We start from the raw sequence: 21,206 nt of genomic DNA on the forward strand, positions 1-21,206 counted from the left end.
GCTCACATCAGGTCACGTCCCATGAGGAGTCTGTGTGTATTTAGTGTGGGAGTGCACTGTGTGTGTGGTGTGGGCAAGAGTGGTGTGTGCTTTGGGTGTGCTGTTACTGTGGTGTGGTATGCCTGTGCTCAGGGTCTGTGTGTGAATAGCGTGGGGGTCGACGTAAATGTGTGATGTAGCTGTTGTTTGAGATGAGAAGGGTCTGAAGCACAAGTGATTATGAGGAGTGGCTGAGGGAGCCGGGGTGGTTCAGTATGGAGGAGGTTCAGAGGAGACCTCATCACTGTCTCAGTGTCTGGAAAGGAGATTGGAGTGGGGTGGGGGTAGATCTCTGCTCTCAGGTAAGTGATAGGAAGAGAGGTGGCGGCCTCAAGTTGCACCAGGGAAGGTTTAGGTTCAAATTAGGAAAAATTTCTTCACAGAAGGAGTAGTGATACAGTGGCACAGACTCTGCAGAAGTGATGGAGTCACTGTCCCTAGAGGTGTTCAAGGATCACAGAGATGTGGCACTGGGGGACGTTGTTAGTGAGCGATGGTGGGGTGTGTTGGCTTGGACTCGGCGATGTTAGTGTTAGTGGTTAGTCGTTAGTAGATGTTAGTGGTCACCCTTCGTGATTCTGTGATCCTAAGTGTAGAAGAATAGCGGTGTGCGATGCGAGGGCTGCGTGTGAAAGGTTTGTGCGTGAGTGGGCTGTGTGCGAGCGGTGCGTGGGCTGAGGGGCGGTGCAGCGCAGGACGGCTGTGAGGTCGCGTTCCCTCCGCGCGGTGCCCGCGGATCCATCCCGCCCGCCGACCGACCCCCACTCGCGCTTTCCCCTCAGCCGCCCCCCGCCGCCGGCCCGGCCGGGCCTCCAGAGGGGAGGGCTCCGCTGCCTTCGCCCGCCCCGTCCCGCCCTCCTCGCCCGCCTCTCGCTCCCCCTCACTCCCCCCTCCGCCGGGACTTCCCTTCCTCTCCTCATTCAGCGCCGTGCCGCTACCTCGGCATGTCCCGCAGCCGGGCTCCCTTCGGCGAGCGGCCCCAGTAGCGCCTCCGGCCGCGGGCGGGGCAGGGCCGAGGGGCCGGCGGGGGGCGCCGTTACTCGGGCACGGCGCGGTCATGGGGGGCTCCTGAGGCGGCCGAGGAGAGCAGCGGGAAAACGGAACGCCAGCATGGAGGCTCCGCCGCCTCCACCGCCGCCGGGCGCCCCCAGCGCCTCGGAGCCCGCGGGCTGCCCCAAGGACGCGGACCGCCAGCTGCGCCTCCGCCTCTGCGTCCTCAACGAGATCCTCAGCACCGAGCGGGACTACGTGGGGACCCTCCACTTCCTGCAGTCGGTGAGCGGCGGTGCGGGCGGGGGGAGCCCCTCGGGGGGGCGGCGGGGCGGCCTCTCCGCGGGCAGCTCCAGAGAGCAACTTGTGGAAGTGCCCGCGGCCGGGCCGATCCGCGCGGGGGGAATCTCTTGTGCCGAGAGGAGGAGGGCTGGGGATGCCCGCGCCGTGACAGAGAGCGATCCGGGGATGCGTCTTCTTCGCGGAACGCCGCGTCCCTTTTGTTGTTGTTGCGAAGTTGTTCTACTCTTTGTTAAAAGCTCTGCCTTCGTAGCTTGTTATTTGTAAATAAATGTTAGATATGTGTCGCTTTAATGGTAAACGTAAACACGGGATCGGGCAGGGTGTGTCTGTGCATGTGGAGGCAATTACACCACCCTCCGAAAGGGCTGGTTCAGAAGTAAAGCTCCATCTGGATGTTTTCTTCTTCCTATAGAGATGTGAAATTCATCACCATCGCAGTCCTGCAGATAAACCCTGAGAGCCTGAAGTAAAAGTTGCCAGATAAGAGATATGCCTTAAAAAGAGTAAAAGATTTGATTGCACAGAGATCGGTAATGAAAGCGAGGGAAGTCTGTGCAGAGATTTCCAAAAGATTGGTCAGGGCAGAAATTCGTTGTGGTGTTTTGCTAGATAAGTGCTAAAACCTGATTCCATCTAACGGGCTTCAACCCCGGGCTCTTTCTGAGTCGTCTTTCTGGCCATGTTTGTGTTTGTTTGTTATTTAAACCCTATTTGTCTTCAATGTTCTTCAGAATCACCCAAGTGGCAAACTGTCTAGCATAAAAGACAAATGGAAAGGAAGTGGTTGCTTTAAGAACAGTCTCTACTTAAATCCTCCTTTTCTCTCAAGTAGTTGAACACAAAGTCTGTAATTTCAGAAAGCTTCCAATTAAAGTGTCAGTTGGCTTCATGTAAAATGAGGATTCTGTCTCGCTGTAAGGAGACTCTAAAAAAAGCTGTGAGTTGCAAAATGCCCTGTGCTATAGACAAAATAAAATAATAATAATAATAACAAAAACTCAGAAAACTCCTCTGTCCTAAGTACTGAATTTGAGATTTTGTCAACTACAGGCTGGAATGCAGACACGAGCCACGTGTGTTTTTAGCTTCACTTCCAGCAGCTATAAGCAGTCACAGTATTCATAAATGGGATTTACGTTGATTAGGGGAAAAAAAAAAATTGGAAGGAAACAAATCCCTAAATAAAAAAGTGTGTATTTGTATTTATCAATGTGGCAGTTTTCATGAGAGCAATAGTGGGTAATACACCTTAAGAAGTGGTGGCAGGAGATCTGCGTTCTCAGGATGGTGTGCATGCAGCAGAAGCCCTGCCCACCCCGTGGGTTAGCTGCAGTATTATCAACAGGGGTTGATTCTGATAGCGTCGCTTTACTCCCCCGTGGAGTTTCTGTTTCACTATTTATGTTTGAATAAAGCACTGAGGGATTGGTTCTTTCCTATCTCTAGGCCTTGGTTTAGGGGAGGATTCATAGACAGGGTTAACTTTAAGTGTGTGTTGAAAGTTCCTGTGCTCTCCTAAATAACAAGAAGTTTCTTAAATCGTTGACCTAGTTCTTGTAGGCTGAAACTCTATACAGCTGCATTCACACAACTGAATGGTATCGACACCGTGGAAAAGAGAATGAAAACCCGCTGCAATTTGTAGAGATAAAAGGAGCAGTAGTGGGAAGAAATTTTCAAAGATAAAATTTGGAGTGAGAAATAATTCATGCATAGATGTGGTGAAAGGCCTTAACTTAGCACTTTCTACAGGGTACCACCAAATGCTTTGCCCTGCCTCCCACAGCAGACAGAGGACACGACATGTGATGCATGGTATCATCTATATGGTCACCGAAATTAGGGGCAGTTATAGGGCTAAAGTTTTGCCATATGACACTAGCAAAAGAAATACTGTAGCTCTGGGATTCTGAATTCTCAAACCTACTTGTGCCTCACAAATTAAATTCACTTTACTCCCATTAGTTGTTTTGTTTCTTTTTGCCTGAGGAACTGCAGCTCCTGCCCCATGGATCCATTTCTTACCATTTCACATTCAGTGTGAGTAGCACTTATCCAGTGCAAAACAAATGTAAACTATTCCACTTTCTGGGCTATGATACCTAGTTAATGCTTCAATATGGTTATGTGACATTAGTCTTTTTTTTTTTTTTCTTTTTAATAGTATGAATTGAACTGAAATTGATTATTTTTCCAAATGTTGTGGGAGCAATTTTTTGGCAGCAGTGGAGAAAAGACTGCAGTTCCTCCGTGTGGACAGCTGCAGTTCCGAATCTTATGGAAAGCAGTTCCTGTTGAAGACGAGATAAAACTTGAGGGGTACAGGTTCCTCTGCTTGAGAATACCTGATCGCTTTGATAAATAGCAGAAGGCTGAATCTCACATCTTTCAATTGTCAAGAATGTGTTTTCTTTAAGTAGGATGGGACAGTTGTGCTTTAGAAAACGGTTAGGTGAGGGAGTTTGTGCTCCTTGTTAAATATTTGCTATTGAAGCTTCAATTCTCATTAAGTATTCTCAATAAACAATGTTTTAAAAAGCAAACAACTACATTCTATGGGTTTATTCACAGTGCTGAGCTTGCTTGCTAACAGAAGCTTCCATGTGTTCCCTAGTAATGCAAAAGAATCTCCTAAGTATCCGATGCTATGCATTTGCAAATAAAACAACTAAGAGTGTTTTTGTCCTTTTTACAAGACCATGTTAAAAGAAAGGTTTCCTTTTTTTTCCTGCATGCTTACAAGTCTTTCTTCCCTATGCTACAAAGGAGGGAGGTTCCCTGGGAACACAGGGACTCAGACTTTTATTTGCTTTTCATAAAAGATTGTGGTCTTTATTTTTGCTTCCATGGATTTATCATGTGGATATTGTGAAAGTTACAGAACATGAAGTGCCCTTTTCTCACCATAAAAACAGTGTTAGACACCATGAAAAACATTTTGCTGTTGGTTTTTATACTTAGAAGTAAAAAGATTAGTAAAATTAGTCCAGATGTTTACCTATTTAAATAAAAATAATAATTTCTAGAATCTACTACCCCATACTTCTGGTAATTATCACAAGAGGAATTGTATCTGGAACATTAGCTTACGTGTCTCTCATAGCTACAGCTAAATGAGGTTATTCAATGCATTAGGTTTAATGTACCCCGCTCCTTTTCAATCTGCACATTGCTTGTGAAACTTTTTCACTGACTTGTGGACACAAGAAGGCAGTCCTGGTCAGTTTTGTTCCTGTTCAGTTTCTGTTACTCCTATGAGAAGTCGTTTTACAATATCATGTTTCGGAACTGTGGAGAAAATGAAATGCAGTAGATCTTTGCTGTGTTTTGTTCCAGATGTTGCAAGTTGAGGTGATCAGCTCCAAGGGATATAGCTATTTTTAAACAGAATCTTGGCTTTATATTAGAAGGTAGTATGGTACAGGTATGGTACCCATGTGCATCACGTGATCTTCGTAGTTGCAGTTTTTTTGTAGTCTTAAGCCTCAAGGTGAAGCACTGTCAAACTGAGAAAGGACAAACTGTTTTCTACCAGCCCACAGCTTGTGATCTGAAGTTTGTTATAAATATGCACTTGCTTCGTGTCCTGTCTTATCTGCCATTTTGTTAGGCAGGTATGCTGCAGAAGAAATGCTGTGCAAGTCATGGAATTAATAGATAATACTGCTGGTATGTTGCTAACTTAATTTAAAACATCCTTATAAAGGCCCATCACACAGAGGGGTTTTTTAAAGCAGCAAGAAGAACTACAGGGAATGGATGAAAACATCCTGCTGCCAACGTCATTAGAGGACTGCTGATCAAATGAGAAACAAAGTAGAAAATTGTCTGAAGCTAAAGGAACTTGACTAAAAGTTCCTGATGGAGTAAGATAAACTTCAAAGAGATAAAGGCAAATAGTTCTGTTGTAAGTCTCTGAGATCATAAACCATAAGGATTTCAGATCTCCAGACTTCAAGATTCAATTAATCCTTTGCCTCCTTGCAGCCTCTTTGAACTCACTGCAATTCATGCAGATATGTTTACATCCTGTATATCATCTTGTAAACATTTCTTTTTTCTGTGGCAAAACTAAAACAGGTGATGATTTTGAGTGACCGGTCTGAGAGATGTTAAAGTGTCGGTTGGTGACATCGTTTTGCTGGCATGCTGAGGTGTAATGTTGGCACACTGCGGACTTAAGCTTACCTGTTGTCTGGGAATCTGTTCTTCCCCTTGTTGTACAGAGAAAGGTGCTGCAAAATTCCTTGAGGAAGAAAGAAAAGGTTTTGGTTGGTTTGCAGTGCTGTACAGCCATTTCACAGAACTGTGGTCAAATCTCTGATACTGACATTGCAATGATTAGAGACTGTTTTTCAAGTGGGGAGGTGCTTCACACACTTGTCCATTGTTTAAAGACAGATTGGCTAGTGGGTGCGCAGCAGTTACATGTCAGTATTTAAAGGTTTGGCATAGCAGTTTGTTGGTGTCATCATATTAATTGCATGTGAAAGCATATTAACTGTAATGATCTAACACACTAGCTTGCAGTGTATTTTGTTGCATACACTTTGTCTTTTTTTCTTTCTGCAGTCCTTTAATTTCACTGTATTCTTGGTTCTAACCTGCACATGCAGCTCCCACTGCTTCATCAGGTAATTGCAAGTATATGAAACCAAAATATGCTCTGCCTCGTATACAAATATGGCTCTTTCATCTCTGAAGACAAACCACCAACTCCTAAATTCTCTCTGAACGACTGAGTGTGCTTTGCGATTGAGCAATCGCTGTGTTTGATGGAGGCATGAAAACAGCCTGAAAGTTGAGCTGTCCTTATCAGAGATCAAGCTGGATAACTAATTGTACCAGGATTATTTTTAGTTTTGAATATTTCTGCCATTTATTTTTATATGAAGATTGGAAGTTGTCTTCCATCTTATCTATTGTGTAAATGTTTTGTTAGGACACGTGCCATCAGATAAATTAACCCACATCCTACAGACTCAAAATATTTGTTATGCTCCCTTTTTTTGCTTGCTCTGTAGTTGTAATTGATCTATTATCTCTGGATTTTGCACTCCACCCATCCTGAAATATGATAAGCATCACTTTTTTTTTTCTCTTCATATTTCACAATCTTGTTTGCATCTGAGATTAGGCTGCTGATGCTCGGAGCAGCAAAGACCATTCGTCTCATCTGTGAGGTGTGGCTTCCTGTTCTGCCCCTGCTCTCTGCATGTTTTACCCTCAAGAGACACAGATACGCTCTGGTTCTAGGAGGTGAATGGTGTGACTGGGTGATGTTGTTCCTCTGCTATGAGACAGTGAAAAGAGCAGCTGGGGAGAAGGAGTTGTTTGAAAGAGATCTTAATGAACTTTGCTGTTCGGTTGTTTTAATTACTCAGATATGCTCACCTATGGCCAACTGTTATGGTTGCCTATGATCGAGATTTTCTGCTGTTAGGTCTTCACAACAGGAGATGTTTTTCTTTAAGGCCCAGTTCCTGACTCTTGCAAATTGAGGAAGATGACAGCTTTAATTTTAAAGTGCAAGTTTGTATCCCTTGTGGTTGTAGAGTGTGAAGAACAACAGCAAACCATAGATGCTCATTAGTTATTAGGTATTCGCGTTATGACTCAAATTGGGCTGGTAACTTTTAGTAGAAGTTTTTTTTTTCAGGTTGTGTTATGCAAAATCAGCTACTAAAGGCTGAAATGTGAGCAGATGAAAAAGTTCTTTTGCTCTGGGTACAAGAAGAACGTGAAGAAAATAGTCTATAGAAAGCGAAATAGAAGTGAAAAGCAGAAAAACAAAACAAAGCAAAGAAAGCTCTGAAAATACTTATTCATCTTAGGCTCAGGGAGAAGAAAGTCTCAGCTGGTGAAGCTTCAGAGATATGAGTGGTGGTATCAGGTTTTTTTGTAGCAGAGGATGTTGCTCATAATATTCTGCTCTAAATTAAGAGTTTTATTGTGGAGGGAAGGAGTATATAATGAAGCACTGCACCTTTTCCTTTGCTCTAATGAAGAGATTTTTTTTTCCTGTGCATTTTGCAATTTTCCCTTACATCCTATGGCAGTCATCTTTCGTGCCATTAGTATTCCTATTTCTACATATATTGGAGATAGGGATCTTAATAGCTTTTACTTTTCTGAAATGCCAGCAAATGAGAAGCTCTTTCCCTTCCCCAGCCTTTTTCACTGAAGCTTTACAAACCAAAGGTGTTAGGTGTGCAGCAGATTTGTGTATATGAAAGATGTTATTTTCACACTTTCGTCGAGTATCAACAATCAGAAAACACCTATAAATCCCCTGTGTAGTTTCACCACTTTGCTGGCACACAGGTGAGAACTGAACCTTTCTCTTTGTTTCCTCACTGGGGCTTGGTGTTCATCTGACCCTTGTTATCCTTTATCTCTCTACTCTGGTCTTGTTACATCCTTCAGAATGCAGTGTTTGACCTGACTACATCTTTCTTTTCTCTCAACTGCAGAGATGCCATCAATCAGCCTTTCTGCCATTTGTCCCTCCCTCTCACATTGGGGTGCCAGTTGTTGTCTGAACATGTGCCGTGATCTCTGGGGGAAGGGGGAGAGTGGCTGCCCTGTGCTTTCAGAACTCACTTGTAAAAGCAGTCTGGGAGCTGAATAAGTGTATGGGAAGGACAGAGATGCTGGGCTTCAGTAGAAAAGAGCACATGGATCAAAAAGTAAATCAAGAATCACAGACAGCCAAAAGAATTTGAGTAAATTGGTCTACATGTAGCTGAACACATGGCCCACTTTCAAAGGTTTTGGCTGATTTTAGCAGGAGGCAGGCAGATACCCATTAATGCCGCTCGTTCATCCCTAAGCATGGGGGATGGTTTATCCCGATTCTTAGGTATCCTTCCTGTTAGAAACATTTTCCTAATGCCTACTGTAATATCTCATCTTTGTGGGGTTTTTTTCAGTGAGCACAGAGGCAGTCTCTTTCTCTTTTTATCAATCTCTCAAGTATTTCATGTTTTATCACGTTTGTTTCAGTCTAGATTTAACTGTCAGACTTTTAAATTCTTTTCCCACAAACTATTTAAATTTACCTCAGATACTTTCTATTCTGTTTGGATTCTTTGCTAATCTATCTATTTATTTCTCAAACTCTAGTTCTCAAAACACAGGCACTAGACATGAGTCTCTAGCTGTGCTGAGTTCCTGTATTTTCTACAGTAGTATTAGTATAGCAAGAAGCATTAAGAAAGGTTTGCCTCAATTTGTACTTGTATCTGAAAACAACACCTTGATCATACCAGTGACAGCAACCAGGTGTCTGCAGAGAGGGTATATGGGAGCAGCTTGATATTTAGACTTCAGGGATGTGTTTTGGAAAGGCAACACTGAACCTTCCTTAGGGTCCTGTCCTGAAGCCAGCTTCCCTCTGCTCAGATCCTGGCCTTCCCAGAGGCTTCCTACTCTGGAAAAGCATCTGAGGCTTGAAAAAAGAGTAGCTCCCGAGTGCTCTGTCTGCCTGCAGGCATCCAGATGAGTCCATGAAAGATGAAGCTGTCAAAAAATTACTTGTTTCTGTTGCCTGCCTATTGTTTCTTTTAGGCATTTGCAAGAAAATATAAAGGAATACATGAGCATTTCCTTATTTCCAGATGCAAAATCACTTTTCTCCCTTTTCTATTTTCTTTCTCTCTCTCTTATTTTTTTTTTTCTTTCCACCTCAAATTGGATCCTCAACCTGAAATGAGAGTTTTGTTGCTAAAGGTCTTGCAGTGCTCTAGTGGATTTTGAGACATAAATTGGTGTGTAAGTTTTGATTTAGGTGATGCTTGAAATCCCTGTGCAGTGGCAGTCTGCACTGGTGGCTGACAGAGAGAGTACTGCTGACCTACATCTGCAAAGCAGATCCATCATTACCTGCAAAGACTACCATTATTCTTATTATATTATTATTTGCATTAAGACAGGATTTAGTGACAAAGCCTTCCAGAAACCTAATTTGACCTCTTGGACCTTATTGGATGAAGCCTCTCCAGTGGCAAAGGCTTTCAAATCTCTTACACTTAATCATCTTGCTTGAAGCTCTTGAAATTAGGAAAGTGAACTTCTCTACTTTGTGAAGATTTTTCATATGCAAGTAGCAATTGTCATGCTTACAGAAATCTGTCCTGTGCATAGAATCTTTGAAACTGTTCTCAATGATTGTCCCTCCTTGTTTTGTGACACCACGGCAAGATCCCTTTGGAGGAGTCTTTCAGCCAGATCCTTTTGTTTTGTGCTTTAGATGACCTGGTGAAAGAACACGTAGTTCATTCACAGTTAATGCTCTTGTTTATTCCTATCCTCTTGGTATTGTGATGGGATTCTTAATTCAAATTTACAGAGCAGTGTTTCGTTAAATGCCCTGAACTGACAGATGATTTCTTGATTAATGCCATCAGTAAAGTGGTACTGTTTCAGAGTGCATGAAGGCTGTTTGAATTGAGGACATAAGCAGTGGGGGTTGTACTTGTGGCACAGGATGGCTGCTATTTCTTCCTCTGGGGTGACTTTGATTCATTCCCTTCCTTCCCCATCCTTCCCTTTTCATTTCTGTCTAAATATTTGAAATTGTGTTTTCAACTTGTGTTGAAGCAACTGGTCCTACTTTTTCAGAGGAATAGAAACACCATTATCTCATCTATTTGGAAGTTCCCATTTCACAGTGGGAATGACTGCAGCATTCTCAGCCTTTAACAGCTAAAGGCAGAACAAAACAAAAAACAAAACAAAACTTGAAATGTGCAACAATGTTACTTCTTAATCAGCTACAGTCTTCACTGTGGTATGATGCAATTCATGCAGAGCTATCTCATACAGAATCTGAATGCCACCTTTTACTTTTGTGCTAATCTAACTGAGGTTTGGAATGGGGATTGCACCCAGAGTCTGTAAGACCTGAGGAAGATCTTGGGCTTAAATGTTGTTGCAGATAAAGACTATTGCTTGACTGTTTAGCCAGCCAAGCCTGATTCTGCACAGACAGTTGAGTCAAGCCGCAGTGGACATTCAGATCTGCAGTGGACATTCAGATCTCTGGTAAACCTGTGCTGGCACAGACCCTCAGGGTGGATATCTGAACTAAAATGCCTGGCTCCCTTCTTTGCCATTCTATTGAAGCCATTCATCTGAAGAGGCCTCAGCTCCCTTTGAACTGTGTATCTCAAGGCTAGAGTAAGGGAAAAACGGTTCTGTGGGGAGAAAACAGTTCCTTCCCTCTTCCTAATGAGCCCTCCTCCTTAGAAGAATAACTGATTGCTTACACAGCTGACAGCCATATGTCAAGCCACAAGATAGTAATTGCCCAAAACTGAATGAGAGCTCTGATAGGACCCCACAAACCTAGTGGCAGAAAGGCAGATATTGGCCATTCCTGGCAACTTGTGGCGATGTGCCACAAACTGGATTGCAGTGCCACTCCTGATGGTTCTGGCATCATAGGCACATTAATGTCATACATTGCTGCATTGCAGAGAGGGTGATAGATTTTTACGCCCTGATTATTTAAAGATCAGGGGGTTACTTGGATAATGGGACAGCAGATCTGAGTTTGAAGAAATTTTACATTTTTTACGTATGTATTGTTATTGCCATTGCAATCACTATTTCATAAAAGAATATTGGCCATACAAACAACACCTGGCTGCTACCCAGCTGACATCTCTTGATTCATTTGAGTAAGTTTTGTGAATACTTCATTCCAACTTTCACTTTTTACTTCTGGTTTTGCTTGTGGTCAGTTCTTGTGTCAGCAGGTTAATTCGTAGATTTCCAAACAGTTCAGCTTCTGTAAAGCAAAGCTGCTTGGTTTTTTTTTTTTTTTTTTTTTTTTTTTTTTTTTTTTTTTTTTTTTTTTTTTAATAAATTAGCACTGTCTTTTAGTCATTAAAAACATTCAGATATGCTAGCTATCATTCAGTTGGCTCACTAATACTTTCAGTTAAAAATAATAATTTTATAAAAAGAGCAAGCAATCTAATAGGCATGTTATTGATTATATGTTCCCAGTAGATTCATTAGTTATATAGTTGCCAGTGCTTAAGAGTTACAGCCAACCTTTTCAGGGCTCCTTTGAGTATATATTGGGATGTGCTTGTCTGTCTGTTTTGTGTGTGAAACTTGATGTGATTGGGCTGGGACTTGCCCAAATCAGGTTGCTGATTTAGTTGTGATGTTGCTGCCAGTGATACCAAGCATGTGTCCTTTCTGATGTGTGGGCAAACACCGATTGCTGGCAGGTCACGCTGCTCATGCCTCCCCTGAGAGGGCCACTTGTGAAGAGAGAGGCCAGCGCAGCCCTTTACAGCTGCTGCCCTGGCTGCTGAGATTGCCACCAAGGAGTAGTGCGTGTCTTTGTGGTGTGAACAAGTTATTAAGAAGCAGCTTTGAACTTGTGAGACCCATTTTACACCGGAACTGCTGGATGGCTGTCAGATGTTAACCACTTCTGTAGTTGATAAAGTGGGCTTAGATTTAATTCAGAAGTAATTTTTTAAAAAGTGTAATGACATCGTCCTCATCTGCTTAAACGTTTGCTTATCTACAGAAGATCACTTAAGCGATAACACTTCTTCTGTCTTGGAAGTTTTCTCTGCTCCTGTGCCTGTCATCCTGGTGTGAGTAACTTGGAACAACCCATCATAGGATTCATGAGGGAAATATGTGTCAAGACAGAGAAATCATTAAAGGTTTCATTCAGGGATTATTTTGGAGGCTGAGGAAACCGACAATGAGAAGAGTTCCCTGATATTCAAAGCGTGGTGTGTAACTGGCGAGGGCCTTGCTCTGGGGACAGATGCCTGATAAGAATTTGCATTTTAGTGAGTTCTTATCTCAGATAGGTGGGCGGACTTCAGCTACACAGCAAAGTCTCTGGTCTCAAGGGACTTTCTGTCTAATCTGACAACTGCTTTGAATTCATCACCTTGCAGGGAGCCATTTGCTGTTAACCTCATCTCTGGGTGGCTAAGGAAGCCTCTTTCATTTTGCTTGAAGGAGCAGTAACAGAAGGCTGTAAAACTTCTGACCTGGTGAAATCTTTTGGACCCTGAAACCTGATTCTTAGGCAGAATCCGGGTTGTTGTGGGAACAATGGAGAAGCCTGACATGGATGTATATCAGTGGGCTGTGGACTATTTCATATGTAGGTCACAGTGGGGAAAGATACGGAGGCATAACTTTATCTTGATCTCGTTAGAAGTGATCGGTGGTTAATGCCTCACATTGTTAAGCAAGAGACTTCTGCTACAGATGTAGTAAGCAAAGCAGTGCCAGGCTTCATCCTGCGGCCCTGAGGCCAGCTGCGTGTGTCTGGAACGGTCCTGTCTGACTGAGCTCTGCTCTTTTCGAAGCAGGATGGCTGCATTCAGAGTGCCCACTGAGAGCGGTCCCTGCCCATCCCAGTGTTGGCGCTGAGCCTGGGAATTGTTTGGGAGAGCATGAGTGGCGGGCCCACAGGGTGCCAGGAGCTTTTCTAACATTCTTCTAACAGTATTCCGAGGCTCAGCCAGAATTCCAGCACTGTTAGCTTTAGGATAGATGTAGCCTGACCTCCCACCCTAGTCTGTGGCATGGTACTGGGGTAGAACAGTGGTCCTGTGGCAAGGGCTCTGTTGTTACGTGGAAGTTCCAGTTGCCAGGCCAGAGGTGTTGGAAATCCCTTCTGCCAGCTTTCCTTAGCTAGTTTCTGTCACTACTGACTGTTGCTGTCATAGCCTGGTGTCTTTTGTTTTTTTGATCTGTGGAGAAGGGAAAAGAAGGAATGTGGCCTGAATGGGTGAGGGCTGCTTCAGGGCAGTGCAAAGGGGAACCAGACAACAATTACCTAATTCTGAGCGTCATTACTGACAGTTGTGAGTTGAGACTAAAAGCACATTGGTCCTTCACACGAAGTGCTGCTTGCTCATTTCTGTTTTATTGTGGAAAATCAGAGGCTTCAAATGATAGTCACTGGACATTGACATATTAGTTTTATTGTCTCTTGTCCATCTGGATGCTGGTGGTTCTGTCTCTGTCCTGTCTCTGTCCTCTGGTGGCACTGTGCTCGGAAATCAGTGCAGATAGGAAGCAGTTGTTTGTGAGGAGAATGATGACAAGACACAGAAAAAAGGAAGAACAGCAGGGCAAGATTTCTTAAGAGAGCTGTAGAAGTGTGATAGCTACAAGCAGCCAGCTCTTAGAGGCACCACCCCTCGGTAGGAAAAGAAGTAATGAATATTGGAAAGAAACTTGTTCCCAGGATTTTGTTACTTTGTCATCTCTTGAAGCACTGTGTGTGCCAATATCCCTGCTGCAAATCGGTGTCTCCTTCTTTGCATTGTCATAAATGTTCTGTTCACATGTGTGAGGAAATGTTCTGAAAACTTGCTGGTGAGCAAATAATGATTTGGGAGCTGTTTGAGCCAAAGGTGAAAGGAGAAATAGTTGAAAGGTGAGATTTGCCAGTTATGTTCCTTAGATAAGACAAAAGCACCATTAAATGGTGCAAGGTACACAAAATCCGGAGTATTTGGGGTTGCGGTACTTTTTTGTTTGCTGGACTTTTACTGAGCCAGACTTCCATCTTTGCTGTGTCTGAATTTCTAGTATTTTGTATCCAGACTTCTGGCCTTCACATTGCACCCAGATTCTTGGTTTACTATTACCTTGTTTTGCAGTGGATTGCAAAGCCTTTGCCCAAGGACAGATAAACTTACTATATATTTTTTTCTCTTCTGTGCACTCCTCCTTCTCTGTTCAGCACTCAGAAGCAGTATTTGCCAGAGTAAGTACATTTCTGAATTAGGAAGCAGGAGGAAAAGCATTTAGAAACAAAACTGAACCAATACAACTAATATGTAGTGGATCCTTTTGAACAAAACTGAAACAAGTATTGGTTCTGAGTGAATGGAAGAAGTCAAAAAGGACAGCAGTACTTCTGTACTTCTAAGTACTTCTAAGCAGTTCAGTGCAGACATATTAGATGACTTCATAGTCCTTCAGTATTTGCCAACCATGAAGTTTCAATAAATAAATCAGCTTTGGGCAGTTTCCATTACTATAAATTAAAAATTGTGTACAGTTTTTCTTATTACTTTAGTTTCTGGTCTTGGTTGGGTTTGTGTGTTTTGTATGGTTGTCAAAAGAGGCAAGACTTTCTTATTTACTCAGCAAAACATTCCCTGAAGAAATGCATGTTTTTGTCTCTTATTTGACTATTAAGCCTTTCTCACCTTAAATATTTGATATACTCTTCTGTATATACTATTCTGTATCTCAATTGTAACCTGGTGAACAGGTCAAGCCAGTGAAATTTTGCCCAGCAGATGGATTTGCTGAAGTGGGATGGGAATTTTCTCTAGTTACTGAGTAGCAGAGAAAAAGGGAAAAAGAAAGAACAGTCTAGGACAATACTGTGTTATATTATGTCTAGTAGAGCATCTTTTGAGGATTCAGCTGTCTCTGCGTGCTTCATCTTGCAGGATATTGAAGCCAGGAGGAGCTGAGGAAACACAGCCTGTCCCAGCAGGTGCTTGCACCTTGCAGTATCAGCCTTTGGTGTACAGAATGTAAACATCACCAACAGCAAGGCACATCTGGGAACTTCACCCTGACCTATTTCCTTCTTCATTTAAAAACAGCTTAATATGCATCTTGACATAAAATAAAGCTAAAAAGAACAGCCAAGCCTTTGATTGGTTTTGTCCATTATAGTGTGTATGCAGCATATACGTATGCATACAACATAGGAGATCCTTCTGCACAGTAGAGGTAAATGTATCTTTCTTGAGCAGTTGCACAAGAAAAGCCACAGTATTTGGAAAGTAAAGTATGAATCAAAATTTTGCAGCACAAAACCAGAGGAACTGAAATTTGCAATCAGCAAGCAAGAATTAAAAGTGCAGAGGCAGCAGTTGCTGTGTCCAGGTGGTGTGTGTTTGGAGGCAAGGCTGCGTGACATAAGTTCTCTTTTAATGTGGTTCTGGGTGAGCTGCTGGGGTAGCATGGTATCAAAAAACAGCTTAACCCAGTGGAAAGAAAAGTTTCAGGCTGTTTTTTCTCCAGCATTAAAGAAGAAAATTTTGCTTTGAAGTGCATTAAGAATACAAATCCTAGTCTGTGTTTATGCAACTCTTTTTCAGCTGTATTCCCTCAAAGTAGTAAATCTGGATATAGCAGATGGAGAAACTGAGGCACGGAAAGCCAAAATGTATGGTCCAAAGGTTGTAGAGGAAGTAACTAAGAGCCAGCAGCTGAATGTCCTGTCTTCATTCATTACCTCCATTAGGAAGACACAGCAATAGATATCACGAAAGCTGTATGTGACCTTTGTGGAAAAAGTGCAGCAAGAGTTTTAATTCTTTAATTCCATTTTCTGGCAACCAGCTGACATGTCTTCGACAGTTAATGCTCAATGAATTGGTGTTGTTAGCTTGGTTCCAGGGGGACCATTAGGTATAACCAGAAGCAGTACTGAAAGTCTCTGTTCACAGACCAAAAATCAATGTGTATAGATGGGTGCATCAGTAATTTTCCAGTTCTGGGAATACCAGTGCTAAATGCAAGAGGCTGTGCTAGGAGAGTTTTCCTGCTGCAGCCCTCTGGTGCAAATGTAAGGTTGTTGAACATAAGCCTCAGCTCTTCAGGAACTGCCCGTCAGCAGCTTCCCATTGCTCTCACTGAGTAATAAGAATGTAAATAAAGAAGCTACTTTTATGTCTTAGAATTACTCAGTGCCAGTTGTCTGAACAGTTGTGCTTATTGTAGAATCTCAACAAGTGCAAGTGCAAACACTCAGACATCTGGTTGTTTCACGCTTGCCTGGTCTGCTTGTGTGTATGTTAGCTGCTCATCTCAATGCTATGCAAAACTACTTTATTAAGCAGTTGGTGCAAGACTGAGCTCTGTAATCAAGCCTATATTGAGCACAAAGGGTGTAAAAGACAGAAGTGAAGTGAAAATGTCAGTGGTTTGAATGTACTCCTCTTACTGTCCTTATGTTCACTGTGAAAGAGCAGCCTGTTCCGGGAAAGTACAACTGAGGCCAAGCTGAATCTGAGGGGAGATTTGGAAAAAGTTGAGTTATAACTGTTGCTATATAGAACACTTCACTCATGTGGCCTCCTTGTTCTTCTTGATTTTGGTGGGAGGCTGGAACTTCGGAGATACCACAGAAAAGAAGCTTCTTCTCATGCAGTTTTTAGCTTTAGGGTTTAGGCTTTAAAATAAGAATTGAGTTATTTAGTTGTTGAATCCTGAAACTCACTGCACAAACCCAGATTTGGATGCAGGAGGCTGTACTTGGGTATATTTTGGGTCTCTGCACAGTTCTGATCTTGCAAGGCTTCAGCTGCCTCCCTTTAGTTGATTTTGAAAATTTATCTTCAGTCAATGCTCTTGTTGGGTGTTGTCCTAATTCTCCTCATTTTAACAAAGATTTTTGTTCACCTCTGTTCAGCTCTGGCTCAGTCAGAGACCACTGCTCCCTGCTTCAAACTAACGCAATGCCAAAGGGGAAACGCAATGCCAAAAATGTTATGCATCTCTGCATATCAAGATGCTTTTAAGCCTTTTGAATAATATAACAATGAGTTTTTGAGACTTTTGATTATGAGAAGGAATAGAGGTACCTCTTTCCAAGGAGAGGTGAAAACATCATATTTTCAGCCTCTTTATCGCTATTGTTGGAGCACACAAGTGATGGCCCTGAGGAGATGGATAAACAAAGGGCCTCTGGGGCACAGCAGAACACAAAATTAATGTGGATGCTTTAGGTTTATAACTTGGGAATTTCCTGGTCGTTGCAACCAATTGGAAATGCCAGGATAGCAATATACCATTATCCTAGAATACCTGTTTCACGTTATTTTACAGGACAGTACACTGGAGCAGAGCAAACTGGTAGACCATCCATTCTCTTCCACTGCTTAGGGCTTTGACTTACATTTGTGGGCATGTTTATATGGGAGTGACTGTGACAGTTATCACCATGTCCTATTCCATGAATTCCAAAGATATGAATGAATATCTGAGATTTCCATCTCCAGTTTTTATAATCTACAGGTCAATGTTTAAATGCAGGTTTGAGTGCTGAGTTGTAGAAGACAGTGCTTTAGCAACAGATGCACGTTCTGTGCAACCTTGTCTGAGACAGGTGTAGCCTTCAGGAGAGGAAGGAACAGAATAGAGGACAAAAATGACGTCAGCCATCTCATTTAAATTGGCTTGTAAATGTGAGTCATAGCCGTTATCATAAGAACGTATTATTTAGCATTTTATGGATATCAGTAGAGTCATATTCCCAGTTGCTGAGAATTAAAAACTATTTTCCACATATACTCTAGATATAGTACACATTAGGAAAGTGGTGGAGAGGATACGTAGGGTCTTTGAAACAGTACTTTCCAGCTTTTCTGCTGGAGACCTGAGCTGGTGCTGTATACCCCTGGCTGGCCCAGTGCCATGTAGATATTGCTTTTGTTTGGACTCTGAGAGCAGTAGCTGTGAGGGCAGAAGAGCTCAGGCGTGGTGTTGCTTTATGGCTGCTTGTGTGTAGACCAAGCTTCTTCTTCCAGTGCCTCTTCCAGTATTGCACTGATGACCTGAGTCATCTACAATGAACCTCTGGCCATAAGAATAGAACTTGCTTTCTGGAAGAAGTATTAAATATGGATGATGTCTGAGTGACAGTTCCAAAGGAGGAAGAGAAACATGTGCTGTCTTAATCTGCTTCTGTTTTCTAGGCTTGTATGTTTTTGTTTGCTGTGTAAGCAAGTTTCAGCTAAGCTGGTGTAATTGGTCTGAGACTGAGATTTTGAGTGAAATAAGAAGACTTTTTCAGGCAGATTTCAGCTGTGGCACTAGGGAAAGTCTCACAATCTTTTCCTTGCAAAGCTTCTTATTTAGATATTTCTTATATGTCCATTCTAATGTGCATAAGTGTAATTTGGCTAAAAGAATTAATTCTATCTTCATTTATTATTATATAAATATATTTTCTAAACTTTTAAGCCAGCTTAAAGTTTAAAAATAATAAAGGTTTTCCCAGTGGTGACCAAACCAGGTAGATATGTACTCTACAGGAATATTTGGAAACATGGTGCTTAGATCTCAAACTTCCTTGTCTTTCTGAGGCAGTTCTGATGCTGCCTTTAGAAACTTCTGGGTAGAATGTGCAATGCCATTCACTGGGAATTTCCCTTAGTTTAGACATCCAGCATCTTTTCCATTATCGATTTTAGTATGAGTCTTTGTAGTGTCATGGTTCTGGACATGCCTCTCCAAAGGAATAATCTGCCTTGGAGTACATCTAAGAAAAAGTTTGATGCTACATGATTGCCTTAACAGCACCCTTCTGAAAGCTGGGGAATTTTCTTTTTTCTTTGCCTGATGATGCAGCCCTTTTGTCACTTTATCCTTTGTACTTCTTGGTGGGGTTATTCTGTTTGTAGCAGCAAGGCAGAAGGAAGGGATGATATTTATCAATTCCAGATTAATTTCAAACATTAAGTTCTGACATGCAATGAAATCCTGTGGCATTTTCTCTCCCCAAATTTTTCTTCAGTCAGCGCTGAAGGATGTCCTACATGAGATGCTCAGTGTTGGGCATACCAGTATTTCATGCCTAATGAAGAAGTTCTTACTGGTTTTAGGCAGAATGTAATTCAGGAGAGAGATGGAGAATAACCATGAAATGCCATTTCTCTGCATGCTCTGTCTCTGGTAGAGATATAGGGGATATTTTTTATGAGACAGAGCGATATAAAAGTTTTTCAGCTCAGAGACCATCAAGTAGTCCAGAACTTGAGCAAAGTAGTGATGTAAAGGTCTCCTGTTTGAGAAAACTCTGAAAAGTTTTTAATTTTTAGCAAATTTTTAGAGCTACAAGGCAGGAATTTCCTGCCTCAGTATTTTTTTGTTTTTTGTTATTTTTAGTGTTACTTGCATAAACCCTGCTTATTCCTGTGTTCATTTGTCTTCACTATTCATTCACTAGTGTCTCTGGTACTGATTTTAACCCTTAAGATGAGGAATAGAAGAGTGTAAACTGCTGACAAGTATCTGGTTTTTTTCTTTTTCTGTAAAGCTCTCAGTATTTATGTTTAAAAGGCTATAAAGAAGATGGCAACGGAGCAGATTAGAAAAGAAAGATTTTCAAAATACATTTCAGATTCAGCTATAGTCTGTATATATGTGCAAACTGACTCTTGCAGGCAGTGTTACCAAAGCAAGAGTGGTGATATTTAAAAAACATTTCTGAAGTGCTTTCCTTTGCAGTGAGTGGTGAGAGCACAGAAGAAGGGGGATGGGGTTCAGGTAGGCTTGTATCAGCTCAATGAGGGGTGTCACATACAAATAGGGGCCCGCAAAGTGCAGCAGGAAGGTGCTTACCCAGTAAACTGCCCCAAATGGGTAAAAGATGAGGCTTAGTAGGAGTACCTAAGTGTCTTTTTGCCAGTAAACCATTGCTAGTTTGGAGCAGTTTCAATTTTAACACCACAAAATAAATGTTTGTTTTCTGCTTCTAGAGCTTATGGTAGAATAGTTCCTCCTACACCATATATATTCTTTCTCCAATTATTAATGTGATGTACCTTCTAGCTGTGATGACTTTCTGGGATTCATGCTTGTTGGTAATGAATTCCTGGCTATTACTGATGCAAATGGAATCTTGATGAGTTTACATAGCAGTCATATCTCCAAGTGCATAATGCACTGATGTGTGGTACCAACTGTTAAAGCATGCATGAGCTGGAAATCTTTATGGACTCTGCATCGCATTATGGAGGACATTCATGCGTAAAGAGAGTGATGCTAAATATTAGATGATGCTGCTCATCTTCAGTAGCTCATTGCTCCCAACAGAGCCAAGAGTAGGCACAGAAAGGCACAGGCACACCAGAAAAGCAGAAATAAGAAGGAATTATTGAGGAGAGAAGAAAGGCTATGTAATCCAATCAGTAGACTCCAGGAATTGAGATTTGCTGGTTTTTATACAAGCAAAAGAAGTGCTGTTTACATGTGGAAAAAAACCTGAAATGTCATTTATCTTACTTATTTCTTTATAACCTTTCCCGTATGCAAACTGAAGTTGTATACAATACAATAACATGGCCCATATGAATTTCCCTGTTTGGATTTGCCACCTAGAATGTACTGCTTGGACACCGTGCTCTGGCAGATGCAGTCTTGGCTCTGCTGCTTAGAAAATGAGCACGATGATCACAGCATTTGCAGAATAAACAGCTGAATACCGTCATCTGTTTTTTGTTTATCTGCTTTTGTGGCAGACATAATCATCATATACAAGGACAGGGAAGGCTGTGGGAGACAATGCAGACATGGGAAACAGAATAGTCAGCTATAATAGCTGAGTCCTGGAAAGTTCTTTCACTTAACTTAATGCTTAACTTTATCCTGCTGTTAAACATCAGGCGCAAGTACGGAATTCTCATACTTGTACAGCTGAAACACAAAGAATTCCTAAATTCTTAATTCAATTATTGAAGTTCTGATTAAGGGAGTATAATCCTTTGTGCATCTATTTGTTGATAGCAGTGGCTTAAATTGCAGTGGCTGAAAAAGAAGATTAAAGAAATGAGGAGATAGTTTCTAAAAGTCAAGCTAGTGAAGCAGCAAAATAGATAGAAAAGGAATGTTGTGAAGTGTCCAAAACTAATTACTGAGAATAAACCAGGCAGACTGCTGATGGAAGTGTAATAGATTCTGTGTTCCTGCTTGGAGTAGGGTTAGGGTGGCATTTTGATCTTTTCTAGTCCTGTTCTTCTCCCTTCTTTAAGCAGTGGAGAGGAATAGGTCAAATGCATTCATTTATTACTTTTAGGCAGCTTCACTTTCTATTTTATCTTGCCTTACTCTGTGTATTCATA

The 21,206-nt window shown here is 41.9% G+C and overlaps 1 protein-coding gene across 2 annotated transcripts in view; it reads left to right on the top strand.

Annotated features, from left to right (window-relative positions):
• Positions 1-949: 949 nt before the first annotated feature.
• The window catches only part of PREX1 (phosphatidylinositol-3,4,5-trisphosphate dependent Rac exchange factor 1), a 148,913-nt gene continuing 128,656 nt past the window's right edge, over positions 950-21,206 (top strand). Inside the window, exon 1 of one of the 2 annotated variants that reach the window (XM_052683632.1) lies at positions 950-1,314. In XM_052683632.1, coding sequence (XP_052539592.1) covers positions 1,150-1,314 — 165 coding nt within the window. In that variant the 5' untranslated portion in view covers positions 950-1,149. The remainder of the gene's footprint in view (positions 1,315-21,206) is intronic. The other variant, XM_052683631.1, reaches the window with a different exon arrangement.

This window comes from Tympanuchus pallidicinctus, unplaced genomic scaffold, assembly GCF_026119805.1.
Source record: "Tympanuchus pallidicinctus isolate F22 unplaced genomic scaffold, pur_lepc_1.0 scaffold20, whole genome shotgun sequence".
Lineage (NCBI taxonomy): Eukaryota > Metazoa > Chordata > Aves > Galliformes > Phasianidae > Tympanuchus > Tympanuchus pallidicinctus.